Below are 27320 nucleotides of genomic sequence, written 5' to 3'. Positions count from 1 at the left end.
TTCGTGAAATTTACATGCGGTCATTTAAATTCGACCGATTGAAATATTTTCTTCTATCGAAATATACTTGAAATCTACCTTTTTCTCTATTTATCTGAACGCGAAGGATCGAACGAATGGCTACAGTCTATATAATATCACGTGAATTGAAGATTACACAGGCTACTGTAATTTCATCTTAATTCAATAGAATCATCGTTCGATGTTTCATTGGAATTGACATTTTTTAAACGTTTATATATTTAATATACTTTTTAAAATAATAACCGCAAGTATGAGTAACCTGGAAGAGCGCAAACAATTAAATGTCTAATGGTCGATCGAAGATCGGTTTCGCAGTGCAACGTGTCTGACCATATAAGCGACTGTACTACTTACTCGGCTGTTTCTGTCTCGTATTAACCTCCTTAAAAGTTTCATGAGGATATTTATTGATTTGGTCTATTGATTTGAATTCACGTTAATTTCGTTTTCTAGATACATGTAGATGATATATTAAATGATTAAGTAAATTGAATTGGTTTGGAAATTTGATCAATAATCGATCAATTTCTAAGATATACTACTTGCTTTGTCGCTGTATTAAATTTGTCTCTTGTTCGGTATAGCATCAACGATTTAAATGCTATCAACAAATGCGTGCTCTGTTCGTGTTCTTATGAAATCGCTTCGTTCAATTCTTTTAGCCTTCGTTCTTTCTCTTCAAGATGTATTAAGCTTTTATATTCTTTTACAGTCAAGCACACTTTAGCAAATGAAACATAGTACACAAAGAAGTTTCGCAGAACAAGCTAGAGTTTCTCCATTCATAAATTTAATTTCTCAAATTCTGCGAATTCCGTCAAACAACCTTTGTTCTCGATATAAAAGGTTCTAAGTGGCTGCCTCGCTCGGAAAAGGAAACGAACTTAATATAAACCTTTTTATACGTTAACAACTATACGTCTACGCGTTAAATTCACGACAAATTTCATTTTTCATACCGAGGAAAACATAATTTCGAGTTAATTAAAGAATTTCCACCGAAGAGTGCAAGAATTACGCGTCCTTTTACCGTTAAATGCGCGTAACCATAAACTCCATCATAGATATGCTAAACACCGAACACATTAAACTTCACGACTATCATAAAACGGTATTTGCCTTTACTGTAGATCTTAAATCTTGCATAGAAATTTCGCGTACAATCTTCGAAATTTCACGCAATTATCTTGAGATTTTACGGCGTTAGTAGATTTTCAAGAATATTACTATTATTATTAATATAAAAATTGAAATTTCAAAGAAGCATCGAAAGGAAAAATCTTAGGGATTTGCGATGGTATAAGAGGATATTGCATAACAAAGAAGCTAATTAATATTCAACGATATCTAAGCTTTTATAACCTTTGTTGCAATCCATACATTCAAAGAATATTTTTCCCATATATATCCTATAGAATTCTAAGACTTCCGCCATGAAAATAAAATTATTTTACAAATCCTGATAAGACATTAATTGAAATTATTCATTTCTATGACCGCACATCATATCCCAAAAGTGGTAAAAATCGAAAATAACGTATATCTAAAAGATGAAACTATCGAGATATGTATAATTTTATGCGCTAGACAAGATCAGCTGCGTAATAGTGATACATTTGTGTGAATATCAGTGTGTGGAAGTATGTGTGCGCGCGGCGTCTCGAAAACAAAGGAATGTAAACTGTTCAGTCGGTTAACAGTCTGGTATGGAAGAAAGTGCTGAGACGCGTGCAAGCGTGTATCGATGAATATCTTTGAAATCGTCTATCAAATAAATATATAACTATCCTAATATTAATTCCAAGAATAAATTTAGTGTTCCTATACCATTATTTCGGCTATTAAGATCCAAAATTCTCAACAGGAACCAACACCATTAACCCCTTAACCTACGATTTACTTTCGAGAATTTTGGGCCGAAAACGTGAACAACATTCGTACGACTTGTGTAGTACGTACTACGGGCTATGCCCGTAATATTTACGTTTGGTCCGATCATCTACTACGGGTTATGCTCGCAATATTTACGTTTGGCCCGATCATCGTACTGCGGGCTATGCCCGTAGTCGTAGGTTGAGGGGTTAACCAGTCTAGATTAAAAAAACTCGATGTGATTTATGATCCTGATGGATAAGAATAGGCGACCAGGTTCCAAGAATATGACCGTTTCTATTCAATGGAACGATACTGTTTTACCATGATTTTCCCTTGTAAAACGGTCAGCGCGAGGCAAAATGAAGTTTGCCGCAAGATTTCATGAGACACGAATTCCCCGTCGCGTCCCTGGCTATACTCAATATTCTGCAGGTTAACGATGGCATGGGCGAGTATTTCATCCTCTCCGTGAAATATGTGGAGCAGAATGTACCTACACGAAGGAGTTATGCCAGACACGATACGTATCGAGTATCATTAGTGTCGACGGTATTCGAAGCTACATCACGCGAATTAATTCGTTGCATTTTCTGGCACCGTGACGCGTCGGCTTTCGCGGAGACGGAAATTTTCCTCGTCGGTGACGATTATGAACGCCCTCCGTGTCTACAATATGCATGCACGCTTTACGCGTCAAAGCAGATTCTTGATGAAATAGGCGCCGAGTTAGGGAAGAGACAGAGTTTCCAAGTCGCGTTGTATGTGCCCCTTCGAGTATAGAAATTGGATGCGTGTGACTTCGTGATTTGTTAAAGTTGTAATTCCTGAAGGGTTTCGTGATAGAACGAAGTTTTCACGTTATACAGGGTGTGCCAGAACGTGTGATAGAACTTGAAAGATGGTTGTTCTACTGGAAAAGTAGAATTTTTGTTTATGTTTCCTCTTGATTTCTAAAGGTGTAAGATCGGTTCGTTTGAAGTACTTTTGGATTCGTCAAGTTAGACAGTATATTTGTAATTTGTTTCCTTTCGTTTCACTTAATTGCAATTTCATCAATTCATGTTGTGTATTATCTTACGTAATTAATATTATAATAATAATCTTATACTCATACAATCTTCTCATATAGTCGATGCTTCATGATACCAAATGTTAAATAAAAAGAAATTGTCTGAGGCTCTGCCTCTGAAGAAATCCAGTTTTTATCCAAAATTAAATACCACTATTTATGTACTAACTGATTAACTGCAAGCATACTGAATGTCGTATTATTTCTCGGTATTTCTTTATGAATATACGAATTTAACTATGAAAATGAAATGTGCAACATTTGATAAAAAAGGACGGAAAAAATTTTCATTGGAAAATAAGTGGATGTAGAAATACTTCGAACTACTTCGTACATATCTCACGTGTCTCGTTACAAACAATCTCTACCATAATTTTCCAACGCGAAACTGTTAATCGATTATTAAATACTTCATTTTTGCACCACTACGAACACACTTTAGCTTTAGAATCGAGCGTCTAAGATAGTGCGCCGTAACAAACCGCCTACAAATATTTACACCGAAATCACGGCTTCCGATTCCCAGACCAATTTAATCCAGCTGCCACTCAGAGAATGGAGAATGCCACAGAGACTCAAGGCTCGGATCGTCTGCGTGGAACCGCGTCGCGATATTACGAATACGCTCTTTCGGCTACCTCCATTTCATTATCACCGTCGCAATAAGAGACTTGCTGGTTGTGCAAGAACCGGAAACGGTAGATACACCGAAGACGCTTATAACTGACGTAGCCTGAGTTAAACTTTCTCTCTAATGCTCAAATTATCGTCTACTCTTACTTCGTTCCATCTGCCCCTTCTTCCTATCATTTTTATTTTGGTTTATTTCCCATCCATTTTTTCTTATCAGTCTTAGCTAATTTATTCGTTGTATCGCGCAAAGTAGGTTGCTTTAACCTGTTCGTTTGCCAGTTAACTTTGACGGGTATTACGATGCTTTGCTTCGTTATGGCGCGTTTGGATTATTTAAAACGTTGCTTTGTTACGTTTCGTTTTCCAACTAGTTCGCTTTGTTACATCCCTCTTTGCCATATTCCGCTCTGCTGCGTTGCATTTTGATACGTTTCGCAGTTTAATCTTGCGACTTGCCCTGCACTGGTTTATGATATTTTGCGCTTTTGTTCACCAGTTCGCTGCATTAAATTGTTACGCTTTGTATCGCTACTGTCCGCATTCCAATGCTTTGTATCGTTAACTTCTGTTTTTTCTACGCTCTTCACATTCCTACGTATTGAATTGTTACGCTTTGTATTCTCACGCTCCGCATTCCTATATTTCGCATTGCCACGCATCGCATTTCTACGCTTTGTATCGTCGCACTTCGCCTTACTAACCTTACCCTGCTTTGTATTCCAATGCTTCGTATTCCTATATCTTAAATTGCCACGCATCGTACAGTCGTTCATCTGTATTTCTACATTCCGCATTCTGCATTCTTTTATTTCTATATTTTGTATCGACATGCTGCGCATTCCTACATTCTCTACTGTTACGTTTCGCGTTCCTGTATTTCTTATTGCTACACTTTTTATCGCCACGTTACGCTTTATATTATTCTTTTTTACATTGCTGTGCTTTATCACGCTCTGCTTAGCTTTGTTATGCTTTGTACCGAATTTTATCTTTTGCTCCGCCTTCTAACGTTTATCATCGCTACTCGCCTATTTCTTTCTAGTTCTTTCATACGAAGCAGAAGAAAAGAGCATTCTTTCCCCGTTATATAGCCTCGGTCATCAGTCAGTTTTCAATTACTTGCGGCACTTGCGCACGAAATTTCGTTTTCGTCGTGAAATAGGAGGCATGCACGTCAACGCCGGGAACCGCGTGCCCGCCTCCTGTCAGCCGTCATCGACGTGAACGACAACTTCGTCGTCGTGTATTCCTATAATGCAATCGAGTCGAATCAGCGGCGCGTGAAATCGCGAGCGTATGTGCGTTGCTCGGCTTTGGCCAGCAATAAAACACGCCACGTAGACAGACGTCCGTGTCTCGATTACCCTCCACGTAATTCGCGTATCATCCTGCCTTGTAATTGTGTTCGAATGCTTGGTGGCCAAGTGCGAGTAACGTTCGATGTCGAGGCAAGCTGCTTCGAATTATTCATTTCTCATTTTATTATTCAATTTTCATTTCGCGAATTATCAAACCACCAGCTTAATCAGCGACAACGTAATATATTATTAATCTCGATGTGTTAAGCCGAATGAAAAAGTTTGGAAAATATTCTCGCGTGAGTATTGTTTGATTTTGTTGGTGCGAGTGACAATTTTCTGAGACTATGCGAGATGACGAGGTTCCTCTGTTTGAGTGTGAATCTTTTCAGTACGTGGTGTTGAATTATTACTTATTAACACTAGTACTACCGATAATTAATATGAAGCTATTTTTACCAAAATCGGTCAAAATGACTGGTCTTTGAAAAATACATAATAATAGAATATTTGTATATTTATTGATTTATTACTTTCTTACGGAAGGAATTCAATGTTGTGTAGTACATTTTTGGTATTATTGATCCATCTGGGACTATGATCCCTAAACGAGGGTTGACACGTTTATAAAATTGTACTACTGGTCATGTTGATCGGTGTGGTATTTCTAGAGTCAGCATCTGGAATTTTCCTGATAACTGATATCATAATATCGAATAATACGCAGTAAAAATTTGAAAAACGTGTGGCAACTTGTACAAAACGAGGAAACTGGTTAATTGGGATTCGATAAACAGATTGCAGGACCCTTCTACACTTTGACAAATACCAGTCATTTCGACTGGTATTGGTATAAGTAGCCTCGATACAAAATTATTTTGATTTTGAATACATAAAAAAGAAACTAAAATTCAATATATTATTCTTTTATTCATTACATGATCGCGGAACAAAAATATAACATGAAGTAGGAATTTTAAAATAAAATTGTAAAACCAGTCAATTTCACTGGTGCGGTAGTTCTAGTGTTAATCAGTGAAGTGTTATCCGGATACTTAATCGAGCACAGAATTATTTTTCGAATAAAATATGCTATCTTTCTTTGATATAATATTCTCGTAACTGCGAATGTTAGTATACCGAGGAAAATTGGTAAACGATCTACATTGATATCTTCGCAGTTGTATTTACATTTAGATGAAAAAGATTTTCAAAAGGACTCAAAATCTAGTAAGTTATCAGAGAAATTAAGAGTTGTATAAGTTCTATTTGAATTTGAAATATTAGAAACTTATAATTGAACTTATAATGTATCACATTGAAATAAACATTTTGTTCGATTTTTTAACTCAAGAACGTTGACAAGAGGCTGTTTATATTTTGCATTGCTACTCTTGTCACGATAAAAATATTGCACGAAAGAAAGCTCGAGAGATTTTTCAACATTTTACGGCAACGAAAGTAATCATTTTTTTGAAACTGTAAGTTCGTTCGATATTTTCAGTTTGCCACCTTAACAGTGTGCCAGGTGTGCGTTTTCTCTTGGTCACGTTTCGAAAATTCTCGAGGTATTTCCTTATTCAATCAACGATGTAGGTTTCTGAACTGTATACCCTGGAGAAGCTTTTTCTTCGGCAAACCGAAAGCCTTCAAAGCCCTGCATTTACCGAATTTTTCTTTCCAAACGACAAATTTAGAGTTCAGTTTTTCAACTCTATTTTATGTATTATTTCTGTTTCCCCTTTCTTCGTATTCTCCTTTCAGTTATAAATTAAAAAAAAAAAAAAAAAAAAGAAATGAAAACATCATTTAGCCAAAAATATCTCAAAAGAACGTAGTAGCACAATTAAGTGTTCAATTTTCACATTTTTCCTTTCCTTTTTTAATATGCCGAATATGTGGTTTCGAAAATTTCTACATTCACAAATTTCCAATTTTATGACAACAAAGAACAATCGAAAACAAAAATGTTTCCCTATTTTATTTTACGCAGCTCTACCTTGTTTTGCTTCGCTCGAGTCGATTCAGCTTTGCTCGGCTTGGCTCAGATCGGTTCAACTCGGCTTAACTTGGTTCTGCTTTGCTTTGCTTTGTTTTGCTTTGCTTTGCTTCGCTCTGTTCTATCCTACTTTGCTTTGTTTCGCTCTACTTTGTCCTTTTTCCTAGTTTGTTTTATCCTGTCCTGCTTCTTCTATCCGCTTCGCACCGCTCTGCTTGGCTCTGCTTCCATCCGCTTTGCTCCGTAGCATTCCGCTCCGAAATATTTTGCTTTGCTTCCACGTGTTTCCCGTTTCTTTACTTCCTTCTACTTTGTCTCCCTTTGTATCACCTTGTTCCCCTCCATCACGTTTCCAACTCCGGTTCTCTCGAGGCAAACACTTTTTCAAAAGCAAAATCTACAAAAATCAATTCGAAACGCTATCCAAATCTATTTTACATATTTGTTTAATTATAGCCTTGTTATTTGCTGAAGAATTTTCTTAAAAGTTAGTACACACATTACGTAAGTCAAACGCCTACATCCTTGTTTGATCAAACGCTGTTTCTTTACTCAAAAGAAATGCAAAGGTATTGCCTAATATTTATGCAGATATTATCATAATGAAAGGGTAAGCAGAGAAATTAATTGTTACCTAAAATAATTCAGGTGCATGTATGAAACGGTATTTCTTTTTTAAATCCCCAGGAATACTAAAAATTTGAGGAACGTAATTTAAGATTGGAATGTGTTAACTCACATCGAGTACTGTTTAATTCACATAGGTACGCTTCGGATATACATGATATAACGTAAATATCCATATTTGTAGCATTACAATGTGGAGATAAATGCAATTATTGCGCTGTTAATTAACATCGGAGATTAATAATAATGAGCGTATCATAGTCGTGAGATTTTCACGTGCTATGTCAAATATTAGACCGATTATGGCAGCCGAGTAAATATAATCGAACAACGCGATTCTATAAGAAAAACGGTAAAGCGAAGAAAAACCTCTGTTCGATCAAACGCTGGCTTATACTACTGAAGTTCTCTATCGCCAAGGAAATTTCGTTTCAGCGAAATCATCAACGCTTCTTTGTACCTGCCATTGAATATTATATCAAAAAACACGTTTATCTGAAATTATGAACATAAAAAGTTCGATTATATCGAAGTTGTAACTTTAGGGTTAAAAAAGATAAAAAGCAAAAACAATTAAATTTTTCCTTACAAAATATTATCTGACTTAAATATCCATCTCAACTCATCTGAATCATTTATTAATGATCATTCTAAAGATAGCCATTTCTGTACGATAAAAACATATAGATAACATCACAGAACTTTCTATTTCGTCGAGATAATTCGCGATTTATGGGGCATGCTTTTAATATTCTACTACAGGGTCGTAGAAAAATATTTGTCTTTCATAAAAATGCTGTACACGAATCGTCGCTGCGCTAACAAATTACGCGAGTTTCCGATAAAAATTAGTCGTCGAGGTCCGTCAATATTTGCGGCTGGCCGTTTCGGGATTTAAATCAACCTGACACTCAATATCGTTGCAAGCTGTGTAACTCGGTAATAAAACGACGATAAAACGACGATAAAACAACGATCAAGATGCTGTGATATTGCGAAATTTTCTCGCCGTGACGCGCCATTCTGAAGCGAACTTGTCAAATGCAGACCAAAAAAGGTTACTTCTGCTATTTCTCTTCCTCGAGGTGCCTGTTACATCGTTGAAGCGTTATGCGAATTTCTTCACAGTAATATCGATCCACGTGCTGTCGTCTTCGCGTTGAAAATGTACATTTCTTTTTTACTTTATTTCCTCTTTGCTATGTTTTACTTTTATGCGTTTTCGACATTCTTTTAATAATATAATTAGCGATACGATGAAATGATCGGTAATACTCAACGATTGAACAGACACAATTAATTCTACAATGTGATGAATGCAACTCATGAACGATAAATGGCTTATAAATATTTTTAAAATGGTCTAAGTACGATATATTATGCGAGAAACACCAAAGAATCCTCAGTATTAAGCTGATTATACAAATCGAGCAAATAATGAGACGGTGCGCTGCTGTAACAATGATAAACTGAAGTAAAATCTTTGCCCAATTAATTATCCGTCTATACTACTGAAATTTGATCAACGTTGGAATTATCGTTACCGGCACCACTGAACCACTATAAAATTCACATTATACTTAGAAGATAAGAAATTTCCATTCCGTACCAACCTCCTGTTAACGCTTCTATTAAAATTTCTCCGCTTTGTCCTTTAAATTCGCGCAAGCAATTAGTCCAAGTATATTAATCACTGCTTAACCGATACCATGAATCCGACCTCCTTTCGCCAATTACACAAATTCCGAATACCAAAGGTCAGAGATTGGCAAACACAACCACAAACAATTCACCATCGAATCGTTTTAATTTATCGTAATTTCAACGTGAACAAAGTTAATAAGCTTTGCAGCTTTTACGTTTGTAGTACATAGAGTAGTGTACGTACACGTAAGAGCAGATTCTATCGCGAGAGAAATTCCAAGGTAATGAGTTGGCGGTGAAAACGAAGCTGGAAAACGGAAATTCTCCGGCGAGTTAAACACCCTCAAAGAAATTTCCCCTTGGCAAATAACTTGTCTTGCCGGACTTAACAGTGTCGCGGTCGCGAATCGCTACTTTTAGCGGCTTCGCGAATTGTTGGTCGTCCATGAAAGCCTAGCCTGAGAGCAATTTCCATTGTTTTTGCGACTACTACGGTTTTTAAGAGTATTACGCGCGATCTTCGACCTTCGTAAATAGTTTCGCTCTTTCTAATAGTTACCTGATTTTTCGCGTGGTAACGCTACCTAAAAACGATAACACGATCGTGCAATTAAGAGTGAGTCATGGTTTTCACGTCTCGGAGACGAAGAGTCGCGTGAGTCGAGACATTCTCCAAAAATCTTCGCACAGTTAGTTGCTTATATTTGATAAGATTTTTTATAAATAATTAAAACAATCTTTTTGAACGTATCCCAGAAAGAAAATTGTTTTGCCTATGAAATATTCCAATTTTAAAATGTACGATGCGATACTTTGAATATTTTACATAGTTTGGCGTATTATGGGCATTGTGCGAATATTTGCATCTTCTAATTAATTCGAGTTGGAGGTAGCTAATTTACAGGCAACTTCGCAGCCTAAAATTTAAATTGCTTCTATAGAACGGAATGTAGAATTTTAGGTGTCACTTCTTGAAGCTTTAATTTATGAACATTCCGCATAGTTTGCATCCGCTATAATGCTGTTCGAGTCTCGAGTACGAAATGGGTATTCTATGACATCGATTCTCCCTGTAATCTTCGAATTCGGCTAAATTATTCGATCGACGGTACAATTGGCTATACTAATTTCATTTGGTGAATGCGCAAGCTGTACAGGCTATTCTATAGATTCACGTTTCAATTTTGTCAATGTGTTCTACTAGAAATAAAATGAAAATGTTATTCAAAGCAATAAAATAAATCTGTAAATGCTTTACTAAACGATATATATGTCTACACAATAAATAAAAATTGTGCCATAGATACCTAAACAAATCTGATCAATAAAATGTATTGCATAGATGAAAATAAATTGACAATGTCGTATAAAATATAAATAGGTCGAATCACGTGAGTGAAATGATAAGTTCTACCAATATTGCTACCGATATTAAACCATATATATCGTTCACAGCAAAATTCATAGAAACCACAATGGATATTGAACCCGTTCCGACGGAAATTGCACAAAACCGCTTTATTCTACCCAGTATTCCAGCAATTAAGCTCTGAGCTAATCGATTACTAATCTTCATTCGTTCGAAACCAAAATTTCAACTATTCTACGACGAAGACACCTTCGAGATTTTCAAAGAATACATCGACGTGTACCAAGCGTATAGAATCATTTTCATTCGTTTCAAACTATTTCTCGATCAACTTCGATCATACTGCCAGCGAGGACTATGAAAGGAACGCTTCGAAGTGTATTACTTGCAAGTGCAGTAAATCGTCCTGTACCACTCACTTACTGGTAAACCAGCGGATATCCGTGGATTCATGGGAAATTTGAAATTTTGTAAAATTGCGCAGAATACACGCAATACGAAGAAATAAATGGTACAGTAAGTACACAGTAGTTTTACGTAGAATACTTGACAGATAAAGCAATGTTCTATCTAGTTGCACTATTTTCTTAATTATATTCTCGAAGATGTGAATCTGAGCAGAAGAATTTGCAGTCTATTTATTAACAAATGTTGGCACCTGTTAGAGAGAAATCGTGCTTGACAGATACAGTATACAGTTGAATTAGAGCGAACAGATGTTGCAAAAGAAAAAAAAGAAGGAGAAATTAAAAGAAGAGAAAAAGATCTTGTAAAGAAGAAATTACGCATTTCGTGGAAGAATCGAGGCCGAAGATATACGGTTCCTAAATAACTGCTGATCGTATTTTTTCCCCTTTAACGTGATCCATCCGAAATTTCCTTGGGAAGCTGTCGAAGCGGAAAAAGCCTCGGGATAACGGGTCGAGCCGGTGAGAACGAATCGATTCAGCCAGTGCACGCCGTGTCTCTATTTCCCGTTCCGAAAAGTCGTTCCCGTAGCCCGAAAATTGGATCAATTTCAATATTTCGAAACATGCCCCTGAACCATCCGTACCCGACGTGAATCCGACTAGAACGTAGCAACTTTTCTCCGCGCGTCGCGACAAACCGATGAAAACGGTGGACGTTACTGTTTCCCTTTAATTCGCCAACTTCTCGGTTCGTTTCGAGTTTTTCTGCCGGAAGATTCGCAGGACGTCGCGGGTAAATACGATCCAAGCGTCTGATATCACGTCTGATATCTACGAATGATTGAACGTAACGAGTAACAAGAAGCAATTTGTCAATTATTAAAATAGGAAACATCGACGAAATAAGAAATGGTCAATACTCGCTTTCTATAAGTTTAGATTGCTGTTTTATCGCGTAAACTAATCAAATAAATCAAGCAATTTGAAATGATTTTTATACTGCGTTCCTGCAATCGAATATTGCGCTTTAATTTATTTATTTTTTACACTCAAAACTATGACACTACAAATTTTGTGTTTCCTTCGATGAAAAAATGGAGAGAAGACCGGCCGGTTTCCGTATTAAGAATTAAGATTTCAATTTTCCCGCGGTAGACGGTTTTTCGCCACTAGCAATGACTGCCGTCCACGTTTCCCGTGGAGCCATAAAATTCGATATCCTTGAGCTTAACAAACTGTCAGTGAAGTTCGCTCGTGATATCCCGTCGCCCACGAGATCCACTCGGCCGTGCTGAATTTTTTATATGCATACTATACGCGCGGCCTTTTGATCTTGTTCTTTGGATACCGTTCGATCAGATATTCGTTGGATATTGTGCAAGTTTATTTGGCGATAGAATGTTTTAAGAAGTGAGTGAAAACTATGAAATCAATTGAGTATGTAAAATAAAAAAAGAGAATCCCGTTTCTTAATATAATTCGAAGATACTTTGAAAATTTTGGAAAGTTTTTCCAGCATTGTCAGCAACGAACGAAGATTACTAAATCGATCGGTTGAGCATTTAATTCTTTGAATATAAATAATCGATCATGACTATAAGAATCATCACTTCTTCGGTTATTTCTTTCTTTCTAATATCGATATGCATATCGTTAATTAAGTTGACATTAATGTTGCATTTATAAATTACAAGATTGTTATTAAAACTGGGGTACGTTAATCTAGTATGCTCAATATATGTAGTTGCAATTTATTTTCACGAGAATTGTACAAGACTCTCATTACGCTCAAAGAATGAAAAACAGTTTGCAAGCTAAATAATCTCATCCTGATACATACTTTCTCTCCACAATTTTTCTCCTTTTCCTCCTCATCATACACGTACACGTATTTATATATTGTTTTAATAATTCACACAAATGACAGATTTTAAAATTATGCGAAAGTTACGTAACAAAGTATTTCCACGTATATAGTAAAAAATTGCCGCAGTCCTTAAGGAATTAAAGGCCTCCGGAATGGAATAACTTAATCCTAACAGGTAATTTCCCCTTTACACTTTCCTCTGTTCTTTCAGCTTTTTGCTTCCTTTCGTTTTTTTAAATTCAGATATACGCGCTGCCAGTCATAGAATAAAGCCTTAATATGACGCAAGCTTAGTCGGCCCATTTCTTCCTTCTTCTTTCTCCCTCTCTTTCTTCCTCTCGCCAACCATGGTTCTTGCGCTTTTCATTCATGGAATTCGAGCGTCGTTGGGCGAAGGCGGAAGTAATTGGTTTTGTCGCCTTTGCCGCCTTCATTTTCGCTCGGCCGCTCTTGTTTCCGGCGAAGTAACGCGAAACTGAAACAACCAAAGTCGAGAAACCGCCGCGATTGTAAATGGAGCGGTGTTCTTTAAGGAACTCCAAGCCTCGCCAATTACAACAGTTATCCTCAACTTTGCGTAGACCAACTTTTTGCAACCTCTCCTTTTTGTCTTTTCTTTTTTCTTCAAACATTAGTCGGTGTTCATGGTCTGTAAAGTTACTCCTTGATTCTGTTCGCACTCGGTATCTTGCCTCTTCTTTGTACAAAAGATATCTCAGATGCGAAGAGAGAGAAAGAGAGAGATTTATTTACGTAGTGGAATTTTTACACTAGTTTTCAGATTATATGTAGAGATGATGGTAGAGACAGGGAGATTTAAATTTTGGAACGTTGTGTCCATAAATTGCTTATCGAGAAACCGAAGGATAATTGGTAAACGAAAAATTATCGAAGCATCAAGAAGGATTTTTCCTTGTGTCTCGTAGAAGACGAAATGTCCCTCCCACGATAATAATTACATCATTGCTTTTAAATTTATTATCAGAAAAGTGAAGACTAAACTTTTTGTACGATATATAGGTAGTTTGAATGGGAAGAAACATCGAAAAGGATAATTGGTAAACGAAAAATTATCGAAGCATCGAGAAGGATTTTTCCTTGTGTCTCGTAGAAGACGAAATGTCCCTCCCATGATAATAATTACATCATTGCTTTTAAATTTATTATCAGAAAAGTGAAGACTAAACTTTTTGTACGATATATAGGTAGTTTGAATGGGAAGAAACATCGAAAAGGATAATTAGTAAACGAAGAATTATCGAAGCATCGAGAAGGATTTTTCCTTGTGTCTCGTAGAAGACGAAATGTCCCTCCCATGATAATAATTACATCATTGCTTTTAAATTTATTATCACAAAAGTGAAGACTAAACTTTTTGTACGATATATAGGTAGTTTGAATGGGAAGAAACATCGAAAAGGATAATTAGTAAACGAAGAATTATCGAAGCATCGAGGAGGATCTTGCCTATATCGTGACAAGGATAGATAAGTCTTTCACGATACAATTTACATTATTTTTTCATACTTGATTACCACAAAATTGTAGGAGGGAACTTCCTTACGATGTATGGGACTAAATTATAAGACAAACAATAGGATAATTGGTAAACGAAGAATTATCGAAGAATTATCGAGAAGGATTTTCCCTTTGGGTTTCGCGGAGGATCAAATGATCCATAAGTTATTAAACTAGTGTAATTGAGGTTGAAAAGCAGACCGCCTCTGGTCGATCCTTTTTCGTTTCTCTTGTCCATTATCGTCGCCGTGGGAATACAAAAGAAATGAGAAAGTGCGAGACGTGCAACAGTGAATCTTTTTCCGAGGCTGGGCAAGTATCCCGAAAAGAGTAATAAATGCCCGGCGTGCAGGCGTTCGCTGTTCCTTTGCTGCTAGAAAATTAGACCTGAAAGAACATTGGCTGCGTAATTACATGTTTCTGAACGATGGTGAGAGGAAAAAAGGACTTGGAAAATAACAATCCAGCCGGGAACATCATTGCCTTTTCTGTCTCTCTTCTTCTGCCTCGTGGGTTGCAAGGAAAAAGAAAGAGAGAAATTTCTCGAGTGAATAAAATTTACTTTCTTCGCGTGATGCTTACCGTTCCCAATTTCTCTTGCTTACCGTGATAAATCTCATAACACTTTACTTTATCGTCGAGTTCTGAGAGTCGCGCAAATCGTTTGAGTTATTTACTGTTACTAGGGTTGCCGTACTATAGTGGTATACTTCGCCTATTTACCGTCACCCGTCATTATAATTACGTAAGTCATCATTATAATTTATTGTAAGCTGTCAATGCAAGTAAACGATATTTCGCACATTTATCAGGCAGCTAATAACCAGTCAACTAGCCTTAAAAATTGTCCATAACCGAGTTTGGAGGAAATTATTTACTCGAATAATCTTCAAATCCAAATAGCTCTATTATTGTTAGTATTAGATTATACTACTAGGTTTCTATTATACTCTGGCTATTATCAGAAAATTATTAATAGGTCGCGGATTTTTATGCATTTGTTGAAAATTTGAAAAACGCACAGAGTGGACATAATGTGCAAAAATATACAAAATATCAGTGACAGAAGGACTTCGCTGTCAATTGGCTGATTTTCTAGGTTGGTGGGTGAGAAAGGTAAGTGCTAACCACCCCCGAGAGAGAGTTGCTAGTGGGAAGCATCACACGTGAGAAAACTAACTTTCCCGTAGTAAACAATAAACTTTTAGAAAACGATTTAATAAACAGATGTTTGTTTGGTTTGAAGAACCTTAGCTAAAAAATTCCTGAGATTTTGTGGTAGGTCCGTAAGACTATCGAGGGTACGCAGTGAGGATGTGGGGATATCTGATTGCCATCTTGCCCGCGGTTCTAATAAGTAATATTCACTTATTTATAATAATTATTTATAAATTATGCTTGTCTATAAATAATTTAACTTCTTATAAATAATTAGCCATGTCACTGCGCCACGCCAGAGAAACTTACTCAAAATTCTCAAATTTTAGAGAATTGATTGCAAAATACTAGTAAATAATAATAAAAAAAAAAAAAAAAAAAAATCTTTCCCGTGGTGTGTGACCTGGTCTAGGTAGAGTGTCGCCAGACCTAACAGCTAGCAACACTCTCTCGACAACGCAATTCATACTCTCTTCTCTGACTTCTCAACCCACAATGACTGTTAATTCGTTTTTGTCTCTTAGCAACCCTTTGTCTTTTGTTTTAACCTCACGTCTTAGCCCCACCACGCACATGTTCCGCAACCGCTTGTTTATAATTCGCCCGACATCCCCCAGGCCCCTCGTCCACGACACTACAATATGAATTTGTATAAATATGAACCGTCTATCGATAATAAAAGATATCCTCTAGGATACTTTAAGATGTATGGCGACCATAGGATACGTGGTTTGCTAAAGAAAAACAACGAGAAACACACACTGCGGGAGCAGAGAGAACGACGCCGGATTGAATGTCATAAAATATTTATCCGTGGAAAGGTGATATAGTTTCCCGGCCAACTTTCCATCGATCGAACTCTCTTCGTATCAGTTTTCTCGTGTCCTTACCCCTTTCACCCCCTTTGTTCACCGGTTCTACGTCGTTCACTGCGTTCTTTTTCCGGACACGTACGACCCGTGGGGTCGGATACGTGGAAACCCCGTGTCGTTTACAAAGGCGCTATACAGGATCGCCGTGTGTTCATCGCGCGTGATTTCAACTGGCTCACGTAGGACAGCCACCATCGTAGATCGAACGTTCTACGTTCTACGTTCACGTAGTAAAACGTCGGCAAAGTGCACACAGGTATTCACGCTGTGAGACGGATTCGTATCACAGTTTATGACGTAGCGAACGACGTATCGGTTTTTCATGGATACCTCGAAGATAGCACGATTGTTTCCTTAGCGATGATCCGTGTAACTTCACCGCCTTTTTCCACGGTGATTCGTCTTATTGAAAGTCTCGTGGAAGAAAATTTGGCGATATTTGCTGACTGCGATGCTACACACAAGCAAAATTGGTGGATTTTGTAAGTTCGATCTTTTTTACCGGTTACTTCTATGTCTCGTGGTAGAACAGTGTTATATCAAACAATTGAAGGATATTCGTTGGTAGTAATGGTAGAATGGCGTAGATCGATAAGCTTTGTGATTTTCGTAGTTTATCCTTTGTTGAATATTCGTAAGTTTGGTAGTGGAAAAATTTCTTTCCCCTGCAATCTTCTGTTAAAGAATATAAGAACGTTTTTTGGTTGTAACGTTCCAAGTTTCCTTTAGAGTTTTATATTAAAGAATTTTTAGGAAGAACATTTATTGGCGATTATGGTAGACCGAGGTAAGCTTGTCGATACAGAAAGTTGAAGTTTATGTTGGATACTTTCAGGTTTGGTGGTATGAGGAAAGAATGTTAATTGTTGGGTATGTTGTTCTTCTTCCGGATGATTTGCTTTCTTTGAAATTTTACCTTAGAAAAGATGACAACATTTATTGCTTATTGATCGACAATAACAAACAAGCGATAAGCTCGTTGATTTCTTAATCGTTCTTTTAATTTCTACTTTGGTTATTGTAAAAGCTTGGCAATATGAAGGAAGAAGGTTGATTGGACACGTTGTGTTTCTTCGGAGCGATTTATTTTTAGAAAATTATCCATAGTATACTTAAGTTTAGTATCACAGAAAAGGAGCATCGCGTACAATATTCAACAGAATATCTTAAGCTACGTTAAGAGAGCTTCGTTTAGGAGAATTTAAAAAATTCCCCAAAGTATTCGATGATACTTATGTCTGCTATGGGAAAGTTGTTGAACGCAACGATTGCAGCGAAGAAGGTGATAAAAAGAAATTAGAATCTCTTTTGTGAAAGTTTTTACTGTTAACGTTTGTACATTAAACTGCCGTTAGTTTTATAACGATGACAAAACAGTGTCATTATCCACACCTACGGACTCTTATCGCAGTTCCTTCTTTAAGATTTAGGTTTGCTTTACAAAGGATAACTTGGCAAGAAAGGGTGAAACGTTCATTAACCTCACGAGGGAACAAAGGACTCTCAACTTTCTCGTTAACAATTTCTTAACTCGGCTAACACGCTTCTTATTATTTCTAATCGGTTTGATCAACAAACGCTTCACGAACGTGACTTAATAAATCGCAATTCTACGCCTTTAATTTTAGAAAATCTATTTTCAGATTGCACGTTAGAAACGAATGAGAAGGAAAGATAATTTGTCTGGACTATTGCGATGTCAGAGCATGAAACGATATTTTTAATACGTATAAATATAACAATGTATGATTCTTAATTAGCAAGTTATAACGTAAATTGGATTTAGACAAATTAAGAATTGTTATATTTGCGTCAAATAAATTCAACGAAAAGATACATCTGATCGCTTAAAAAATCCAGTCTCTTTGATCCAAACCGATTTAAACCGTCATTCTAACGTTCGAATCGAATCACTCGATCCACCTTCGTTCGCATAGAAATTTGTAATAAAATATCCCATCGATCCGACGAACTCGGTTTCACCAGAAGCGAAGGATCCGATCGAAACGGCCAGAAATATTGCGTTCGTCGTTCCAACGACGTTTCTCTTTTTTGACGAGCCTTTAATATTTCACGATGAAACACGAAGACGCTGATCGTCGTCGACCAGGAGTTGCTTGCCTTCCGGTGAACCGGTCCGCGGTTTCCGCGAAGCGTGGAAACGTGTTGACCGGCGAGTGTCGTCGTTGCTTGAGCTTAGTACACGTGGCCGTAGGCATTGGAGAAGAAAAGAAGAAAAAGAAGAATAAACAGAAAATAAAAGAAAGAGGGACGAGAGGGAAAGTAGACGACGACTCGGAGAGAGAACCGTGACCACGGAAAGGCACGATTCAGGAAGATGTTTCCTTGTCGCCTTGGGACACTTCTTACGTCTTCCTCTCTCTCTCTCTCTCTCTCTCTCTCTCTCTCTCTCTCTCTCTCTTTCTCCTCGTTTCTTTGGCCAAAGGAAGTTTCGAACTCTACGTCCACGACTTTGTAAGCGTGCGGTTTACTGGCGTAGAATTTGTCGCGAAATAAAATTTTCCAATTTCTATGCAATTTCCTCAAAGAATCGTTCGTTACATTACAGATAAAGTTCGCCTGTTTAAAGAGCTTGAAAAATTTGGAACAAAATTATATCTGTGGAATTTATAAATGATTTTTCCCATGCAATATCTAATTCTCTTTATGCAAATAAAAAGTAATTTTATCTTTCGGAAGCGGTGAATATTTATACGGTAAAAGAGACTGAATATTTTTATGCGATTTCTGGGCTAAACTGTCTCTTAATCGGGTCTGTCGATAATCCTTTACTCGTTTAAAAAATATTTAAACTTATACGATTTTCCTCAGCAAAATAACGAAATTCGACTTCTTAGAAACGTATTGAATACTTTTTACCCCGAACTCCCTCTTTCGCTGTGGTTTCTGTGTTTGGAAAATATCGAAACTCACCCGATTCTCGTTATTAAAATAAAACGATTCGAAAGATAAAGAAAATATTCACTGTTTACAATATTTTTCTGTCGGGGGTTTCCAACCGCTTAGCTTATAACCTACGCGAAATATCAAACTTTTGCCTTCAATTTCGATACTTGGTAACATCACAAACACCTTTAACAAGAATCTGCCTTTCGAAATATCCTGCCTTGGCGAAACGACTGCACCGTGTTTTCAATCTCCTTTTCGAAACACCGTTTCAAGAAAAAGGGGAAGAAGAAGAAGAGCGAAGATAGTGCGAGGGGTGAAACAAATTCGCGAAACTTTACGTTCGATCCTCACTGAGAGGTTTCGTGTATCGGATCGGGAAAGACGTCGTTTTCTAAACTCTAACCAACTCTGGTTCCTCGACTAGGAGGCGGCCACCCGAAGATTTACGCCACGTCGTCGCTAATCACGGTTTACCACCTTCGACGTCGACTTTCCAATAAGTTGCCGGGGAATGTCTTTGTTAACGCGCCAAGTTGACCGCATCAACGAGCGCGATTGTATCGGACTTTCGTCGAGTTTCGCGCCGACTATTCGGACCGGATTCGTCGAAGCGTTCTTAATAACGCGGGAAGAGCCATTGTTCGACGAACCGGTGCGGCCGATTCGCACGGTGTCACGAAATTCGAGAATGCAACCTCCAACGACTGAGCTATAAACACGTCTTTGCTTCAGCCACCGTTTCATCAACTCTAACCTCTGTTAATTTCAGATTGGCCGAGTAGCTTCCAACTTGCGGTTCTTCTTCTTTTGTTCGTTTTTATAGCAAGGTTTGAAGGTTGCGTTTATCTATTTTATTAAGCTTGTAACTCTTCGTTTCTTCATCCTTGTTAGGGAATTGTATAATATTGTTGAATTTCTTTTTTGTTTCGGTTTTGGATCGGAAGGATGTACTAGGTTGTCCGAAAAGTTTCTTTCGTTTTATAAGGAAATAATAGAAGCACAATGTTTTATTGAATTATTCACGAACATAATAATAGAAATATAACGAGATGGATCATAACTAATTCAATAAAATAATATAAAAGAGAAATTGTTGTTCATCTATTATCACCTTATGAAACGAAAGAAACTTTTCGGACAACCCGATGCTTTAACATAACATGGTTGAAAGGAGTGGCGATCTACTCGGTCCAAAAGTATGTCTTCTAGCGATAAACCGAAGCAAGTTTTGTGAAAAAAATCTCTGCTTCTGAGAAATTAATATTAAAGATACGTATGCACAAATCGATAAAAATCTGTTGATACAAATGTTTGATAAATTTAACCGAATAAATTAGCCAATTTGTGATAGTACGGGATACTACTATATATCATACTATACTATGTATCTGTACATACTATGTATCATACTATATAAATGAAACAGATTATTTCTCTTAATTTACAAGATCTTTTTACACGTAGAAAATTTTCGTTCGGAATTTAAAAGATATTTAAATTTCGCTTCAATGGCTGAAAGCTTCCAAAATCGCGTTTCTGGACGCTAATGGACTTAATGAATAATGCTTGTATGGGCCGCATGAATTACCGCGTTTTTTTGCTTAGAGAATAACCTGGCCTTTTGTTCCTGTTGCTGGCAACCAGGGCGTCGCAAAATATCTTGTATAATTTTATAGCTATTCACGTAAAGGCGATCAACGTGTCGCTTCATTTTTCACGCGGGACAATGGCGAGGAAAATAACAGAACAAGGGTGTACTATACATTCTCGATTATTCGCTAGAAATAGCGAAAAATATCTCGCATTTAATCGAAATTTACACGTTACTTTTAAAAAGGAACAAAGTGAAGGAAAATGGAAGCTGTAAACTTCCAATGTAATTGGAAAAAGATTAATAAGTTAGATATATCGGGCTTCTAACTGCAAATAGCTTCTGCGAAATGTATAATATATTTAATTAAACTTTATAATATTAATCTCTGTACGATAGCTTGTCAACGATTAACTTTGTTCTTTTGACGTAATTTATGTACTAAAAATGCAATTCATATAAAAAGATCGCACGAATATTCATAATCGCGAATAATGGGATTTTGATTCTTGTTAACATTGCATGCATGTAATTCAGGGTAAACTTTTTCTTCGATGCGGTGGACAAATGACGAGTAAAATAAAGTTTAGTTTGTTCGGTCCGTTAGACATAAAATTCGAAAAGACAACATCTCGTAAGCATCAATCTAACACAATGATTAACTCGATAACATATAAAAGCTATGAATTAGAAATGTAGTAAAATCAGAGTTAAGGTGCTTCCTGAATGTTGAATCTTCGAAGCGAAAGTCAAAAATAGAAAAGGTTCTTCTTTCGTTAAACAAAATATTATTTAAACGATGGATTATTCTCAGAAAAATGATTGTCCGGTAAGAAAGTGAGTTTTCAAAGAAGTCGGGGAAACTCTTAATCGCCTCAGAATGCTCTTCAATTTAACGCTTCTTCTCCAAGATTCAAACTTTTTTCCGGAATCATCAAAATTATATTATAGCATAAATCTCCAAACTCTAACCAACTTTTCAAGCTAAATCTTTCCAACCGTCCGCTCTCCTCCGCTTTTTTTCTTCGCGCTCTCTCTCAGCGGAATTTCATTTCTATATCGAAATCAGCGAACAGACGACTCTCTTAACGTAGACGCGAGGAAAAACACATTGAATGGTTTGTAAACGGGTGGAATTGTAACGGTCGTTAAATCGAGAATCCACCAGTGACATTTGAAACATTTAAAATCGAAAGGAAAGATGGTCGTGTACTCACAGATGACGACGAGATGAGCGTTGGCACGGATCGATTTAATGCGCAAATATGGTCCAACTTGGCACTGATATTCTCCATCGTCCGTCAAAGAAGCGTCTGTGATCTTCAGATTGTAGATTCCGTTGTTTTGATCACCTATCAGTCTCAGTCGCGAGTGCCCGACGATTTCTCCACCTGTATAACAAAAAAGCCTCTTGAACTCCTCTTGAATTTACTTTTCTTCGCGTTTAATTTCATGCTTTAACGTTTTGTTATTTTTATCCGCAATTTTAAAGAGAACATAACGATTTAATTTAATTCGTAATCTTAGTAATCATCGCTCTAACAGCTTTAAGAATCTTCTCGTCTGTCATCGAGAATACTTTCATAATTTTGTTTTTCTATTTTTCAGTATCCGAATAGTTAGCGTTTATAGAAGTGTCATCTATTTCTTGGCGATTGGACGCTTCACGAGTCAAATTAAAAACTATATATCTTAATCGAATTAATATTTAACATAGAGCAGGAGAATTAACTCTACCCTCGAAGGCTACATTTAAGATATTTTACAATAGAACTCGCGAAATAACTCACGAGTAAAATTAAAAACTATATGTCTTAATCGAATTAATATTTAACATAGAGCAGGAGAATCAACTCTACCGTCGAAGGCTACGTTTCAAATATTTTACAATAGAATGATACTAAATTCGCTAAAGAACTCTTGTACATTTTTAAATATTTCTTTTAGCCAGAACAGCTCACGAGTTTGAGAATGTTCTATTTATGTACATGTTTTAGGTAAAACACAAGTTGCTTGAATAGAAGGGGAAATGTCAAAGGTCTCGATCAAGGAAACAAACGACGAGGAAGAATAATCGCTAGCTTTATGTTCAACCTTCCTCCCTCTTTATAGGAAAATGGGGATTGTTACAGTCCTAAAGAGCGAAATTGAAAAAGGGTATTACTGCGGCTTAAACGTTTTCACGAGGGTGTTTCATTAAAATCTTCCTGCATTACGATGGGGTGATTTTTATTTTAACTTCGTAGACCAATTATCTTCATCATCGATCGTCTCGAGATAAACGTACTTCGATTGAAAAATAGATTGATAATTTCGAAAAAGATTCTCATTAAATTAACTCTTTTCTTTTATATTGCCAAAGATACTTTAATCCAATTTCTCCCGATTAAAAAGACGAACGTTTAATAACTTTCTATCTCTTTGTCTATTATTTTGAAAATGAAGCTCTACGTACCTTATCCGTAATTTCATACTTATTATTGCAATTTTATCATTCATCTTCATATTACCTTTCTATATTCGTTATCTAAATATTATTCGTCCAATTTTATACTTTTACTCATGCTACAACCACCATATAATATTATATTACACTATTGGACGTATATTATTTTATTCGAATCCCAAGCAAAGAGACAGAAATCTCAAAATAAATAGTTCACGGTTTAACGTTCCGAGTAAAATAAGCCAATGAAAATTTTCTCTACATCCATTCCGATATATTCCAGGAATATCGCCATTTTCCAATAATTATTACGCAAACGTCCACGATCGTAAGAAAAGAAAAAAAAAAGGATCTCAACTGCAACGCGTTAAGGCCGTATCATAACTCAACGATACGTCGTAAACTAAACGAGCAGCGTTTCTATATACAGAGTAAAGACACACGTTCGCTGGGAAATACTGGAACGTACTGCCACTTGCGTTTCGATAAAAGCGGTGATGTATGCAAAATCGATGGAACGGTACGGCTTTATGGCAGCCATTACCTTCTGTCAACCTTGCCTTTGTCGTCAAAAGTTTTGCCACGGCTAGATATTCGAAAGTCGGACAGCTCAATGTTTCTAATGCGACCTCGTACAAAAGAAACATTCTCTGCTACGATCGTCAAATTCGAAATTGGTATTTTAACTGGTAAGTTCGAAACCTCGAAATTTCTTTAACCGAAACCTCCTGACCGAGTGTTCCGTTCGATTTTTCATTTGTCACCCGAGGTACTTTGACTCGGAGATCGCTGATGAATTTGCGTGTTAGAAATTTCGTTCGTTTGCGAACAGATTTCGGAACGTGATTATCGTTTTCGAAATAAACAACAATGAGCGTCTTGTGCTATTGAAGAGCAAAAGAGAAAAAGAAGGACGAGCTACGTAACAGTGAAAATGAACGGTCTCCTGTCAGACACATTTTATAAGTAATACGACAGACGCTGCATCTTCTTGTAACTTGCCGCGCGTTCAACGTGTTAAAAATTATTTCCAGCAAAAATTGCTTTGAACGATAATGAATTTTTTTTTTTATAAAAGAACAACAACAATTTCCTTTGAAACTGTTAAGTTACGTTTTCGTTTCATTCTCTCGTGTGACTTTTTTTCTTGATCAATCTAAATGGTTGTCTCCTATTTCAAATAATAATAATAATAATAATATTAAGGAAATGATACAAATGATACATAAATGTATGTTTCTGATAAATAACCTCGTAACAAAGTTGGCAAAATATCCCGCTTGCGCATTTTTCCTGCAATTTATTTGTGTTTTTAAATAATATTGTATCGTTGGCCTGCAGAATTTATTTTCTCTTCTTTTATTCAGATATAGAATTAATCTTGCAATATTTCAAATATCAGGATAGCAAATTTAATCCCTAGAAATCGAACGATGTCGCTGTGATTTATTTATTAGAGCTATAGTCTGTGATAACATAGTCTCGGATAATATTCTGCATCACATTAAATTACATCATTATAGCATAATCTACTAATCAGTGTTCGTTTATAGTTCAATTACATCGTATTGATAAATTTATTATTACAACGTATTGGGATATGAAACGTACCAAACGTTGTTTCCAATTTTTTAATATTTCCAATACCATAATCGTACTAGTTTAGTTACAATGCTGCGTATAATATCAAAATTATCGACGATTAAACAGCTCAATCTCAATATTTGTCAAAAATCTGTTCGATCGTTAATTTATCCACAGGTGATGCATTTACAATTTCGAAAACTACCAACGCGACACTTTCGTTTCCCTATCATTCCCAAATGATGTTTGTCGAATTTCTGTACTTTACACCGCAATTCTAATTTCGCAATTCACCTGCTATTTTCGACCAAGCAATTCTCCTAATGACAGTTTCGTGCTTTGTCCTCTTTTTCTTTTTCCAAGCTACGCACACATTCAAATTCGGTTGAATAATTTAGACCATCCAGCGACGAACGTGGAGAGAAAAGGGCGGCTAATAAAGGGTTTCGATAGTCGAGGCTCTAATTACTCTTTTCCCTCGCTATGCTACCGGTTCCCTACGAGATCATATCCAGCCTGAGAATCAAATAATACCAGCAGAGAGACCTGAAAAACGTGACACTGACGAGTATGTAGCTTTTGTGGCGTTCGCGACACTTTCGAAATATCACGTCGAAAATTGACGTTGCTACGCACACCAGGCGGAGATTACGTCGTTTCTGAAGATTTATTTTGCAAAAATGATGGAACGCGTAAAGACATTAAGATAGTTCTGCTCCATTTACGTCGCGGTTACTAATGGACCGTTTTAATGAACGGGCAAGATGAAGTTACCGAAACGAAGTTCCCAAAGATTCCGTAATGTAGACGATGGCGAAGAAAATTCGAGGGGTTTTCTTACTATCCGCAGAAACGCGCGCTCTACTTTTACTTTATCGCCGACCGTGCCAGCGAAAGTTAATAATTGTTGGAAATCGAGACGAACGTTCGTTCCTAAGATTCTTGCGATCGAGCAGCTTCACGTGCTAATTAAAATCGGTGACATTTCGGTCACAGTGACGCAGTGTCCTATTTCGGTCGTTATTCCAAAGAAGTTTAATCGCCCTCCAGTTATTTAGTTCTCTTTCCTACCCTAATATCTCGTTACTTTCCTTAATAACTTTATTGTTTAGTTGCGATGGAATTTCTCGACTTCCAAACCGCTTTTAAATATAATGCGCGATGTCGCCTTCTTTACTTTGCTATTTCGCTATTTAGACGTTAGGAAAGTCGATCGCTAGTATTGTAGATCCTTGAAAATTAGTAGAGGCAAGAGTTTATATTTAATCTTATATTTAACCCTTTCGTTTCGAGCGCCGCATATAGACGGTGACGACGCGACGACTCCTGACTATGGCACGCCATATATTTGGCACCCAAATGATGTATATACAAGTCCTATCTGTAGTCGATAATATATTGTAGTATCGTGGACAAAAAGGCCTAAGAGATATCGGGTAAACCATAAACAATGTCGCGAGAGCCGAGGTGTCGTCGGGTCCATCAAAGTGTCGTCGGTCCTTCAATTGAATAGTTTCGTAGAAAAGGTCTACGTGACCCTGGCCACGAGTGTTTGCGTGGTGGGCCTAAGAAAAGACAAAGGGTTGCTAGAACAGTCAGTGTCAGTGGAGAAGCCAGAGGGTGTGAATCGAGAAGTCAGAGAGAGCGTTGGATCCGTTGTGACGAGAGTTGCAAATTAACTATCTAGTTGTTTTAATTATAATACGTTATTGTATATAGTTCACGTTAAACAACCATCGTTCTACTGTTTAATCAACATCTGTACACTTCTTTAATCACTTCTTAAAGTTACTCATTGTTGAAACAACATCAGAACGTTTCACGCAATATATTTCAAACATCCAAACGATCGTATACTGTTTCATGGTAAAAGATCTATTAAATCCAATGACAGTGAAACGATATTTCATATACGGTTCTTACAAGAATTATTGTTATTTATATTGAGATATGTATAATTTTGTGCGCTAGACTGGGGTATGGACAGTCGGATATGGAAGAAAGTGCTGAGACGCGTGCAAATGTGTATCGATGAATATCTCTGAGATCGTCTATCAAATAAATATACAGGGTGGTTGGTAACTGGTGGTACAAGCGGAAAGAGGGCGATTCTACGCGAAAAAAGAAGTCAAAAATATAGAATAAAAATTTTTCGTTTGAGGCTTTGTTTTCGAGAAAATCGACTTTGAATTTTCGCTCGGTACGCGTGCACTTTATCGTTGTCTCGATTGACGTTATTTTGATAAACACTTCCAATGTGTTAAAAAGTGTTCATAGAAATTTAATTAGAAGAGCAGAAGTATGTGTTTGGTAGAATGGGCAACATTTTCAGCAATTTTCGTAATAATAAACTTTATGATTACTTCATATTATTTCATTATGTATTTATCGTAATTTTCGTAATATCGTAAATTCATTATCGTAAT

General features: G+C 36.8%; 1 protein-coding gene across 5 annotated transcripts in view; it reads right to left on the bottom strand.

The window, feature by feature from the left end:
• LOC126918008 (nephrin) overlaps positions 1 to 27320 on the bottom strand; it is a 482531-nt gene that overhangs the window by 75136 nt on the left and 380075 nt on the right. For all 5 annotated transcript variants that reach the window (XR_007711189.1, XM_050725524.1, XM_050725523.1 and 2 more), the window contains exon 3: positions 22082 to 22255. Coding sequence is in view for 4 of the 5 variants with exons in the window: in XM_050725524.1 (XP_050581481.1) it covers positions 22082 to 22255 (174 nt within the window). In the remaining variant the exon portion in view is untranslated. The remainder of the gene's footprint in view (positions 1 to 22081; positions 22256 to 27320) is intronic.

The sequence above is a fragment of the Bombus affinis genome, chromosome 6 (assembly GCF_024516045.1).
Source record: "Bombus affinis isolate iyBomAffi1 chromosome 6, iyBomAffi1.2, whole genome shotgun sequence".
In the NCBI taxonomy this organism is placed as follows: Eukaryota; Metazoa; Arthropoda; class Insecta; order Hymenoptera; family Apidae; genus Bombus; species Bombus affinis.
Note: the sequence above shows the minus strand (reverse complement) of the source record. Positions and strands in the feature narration are given on the sequence as shown.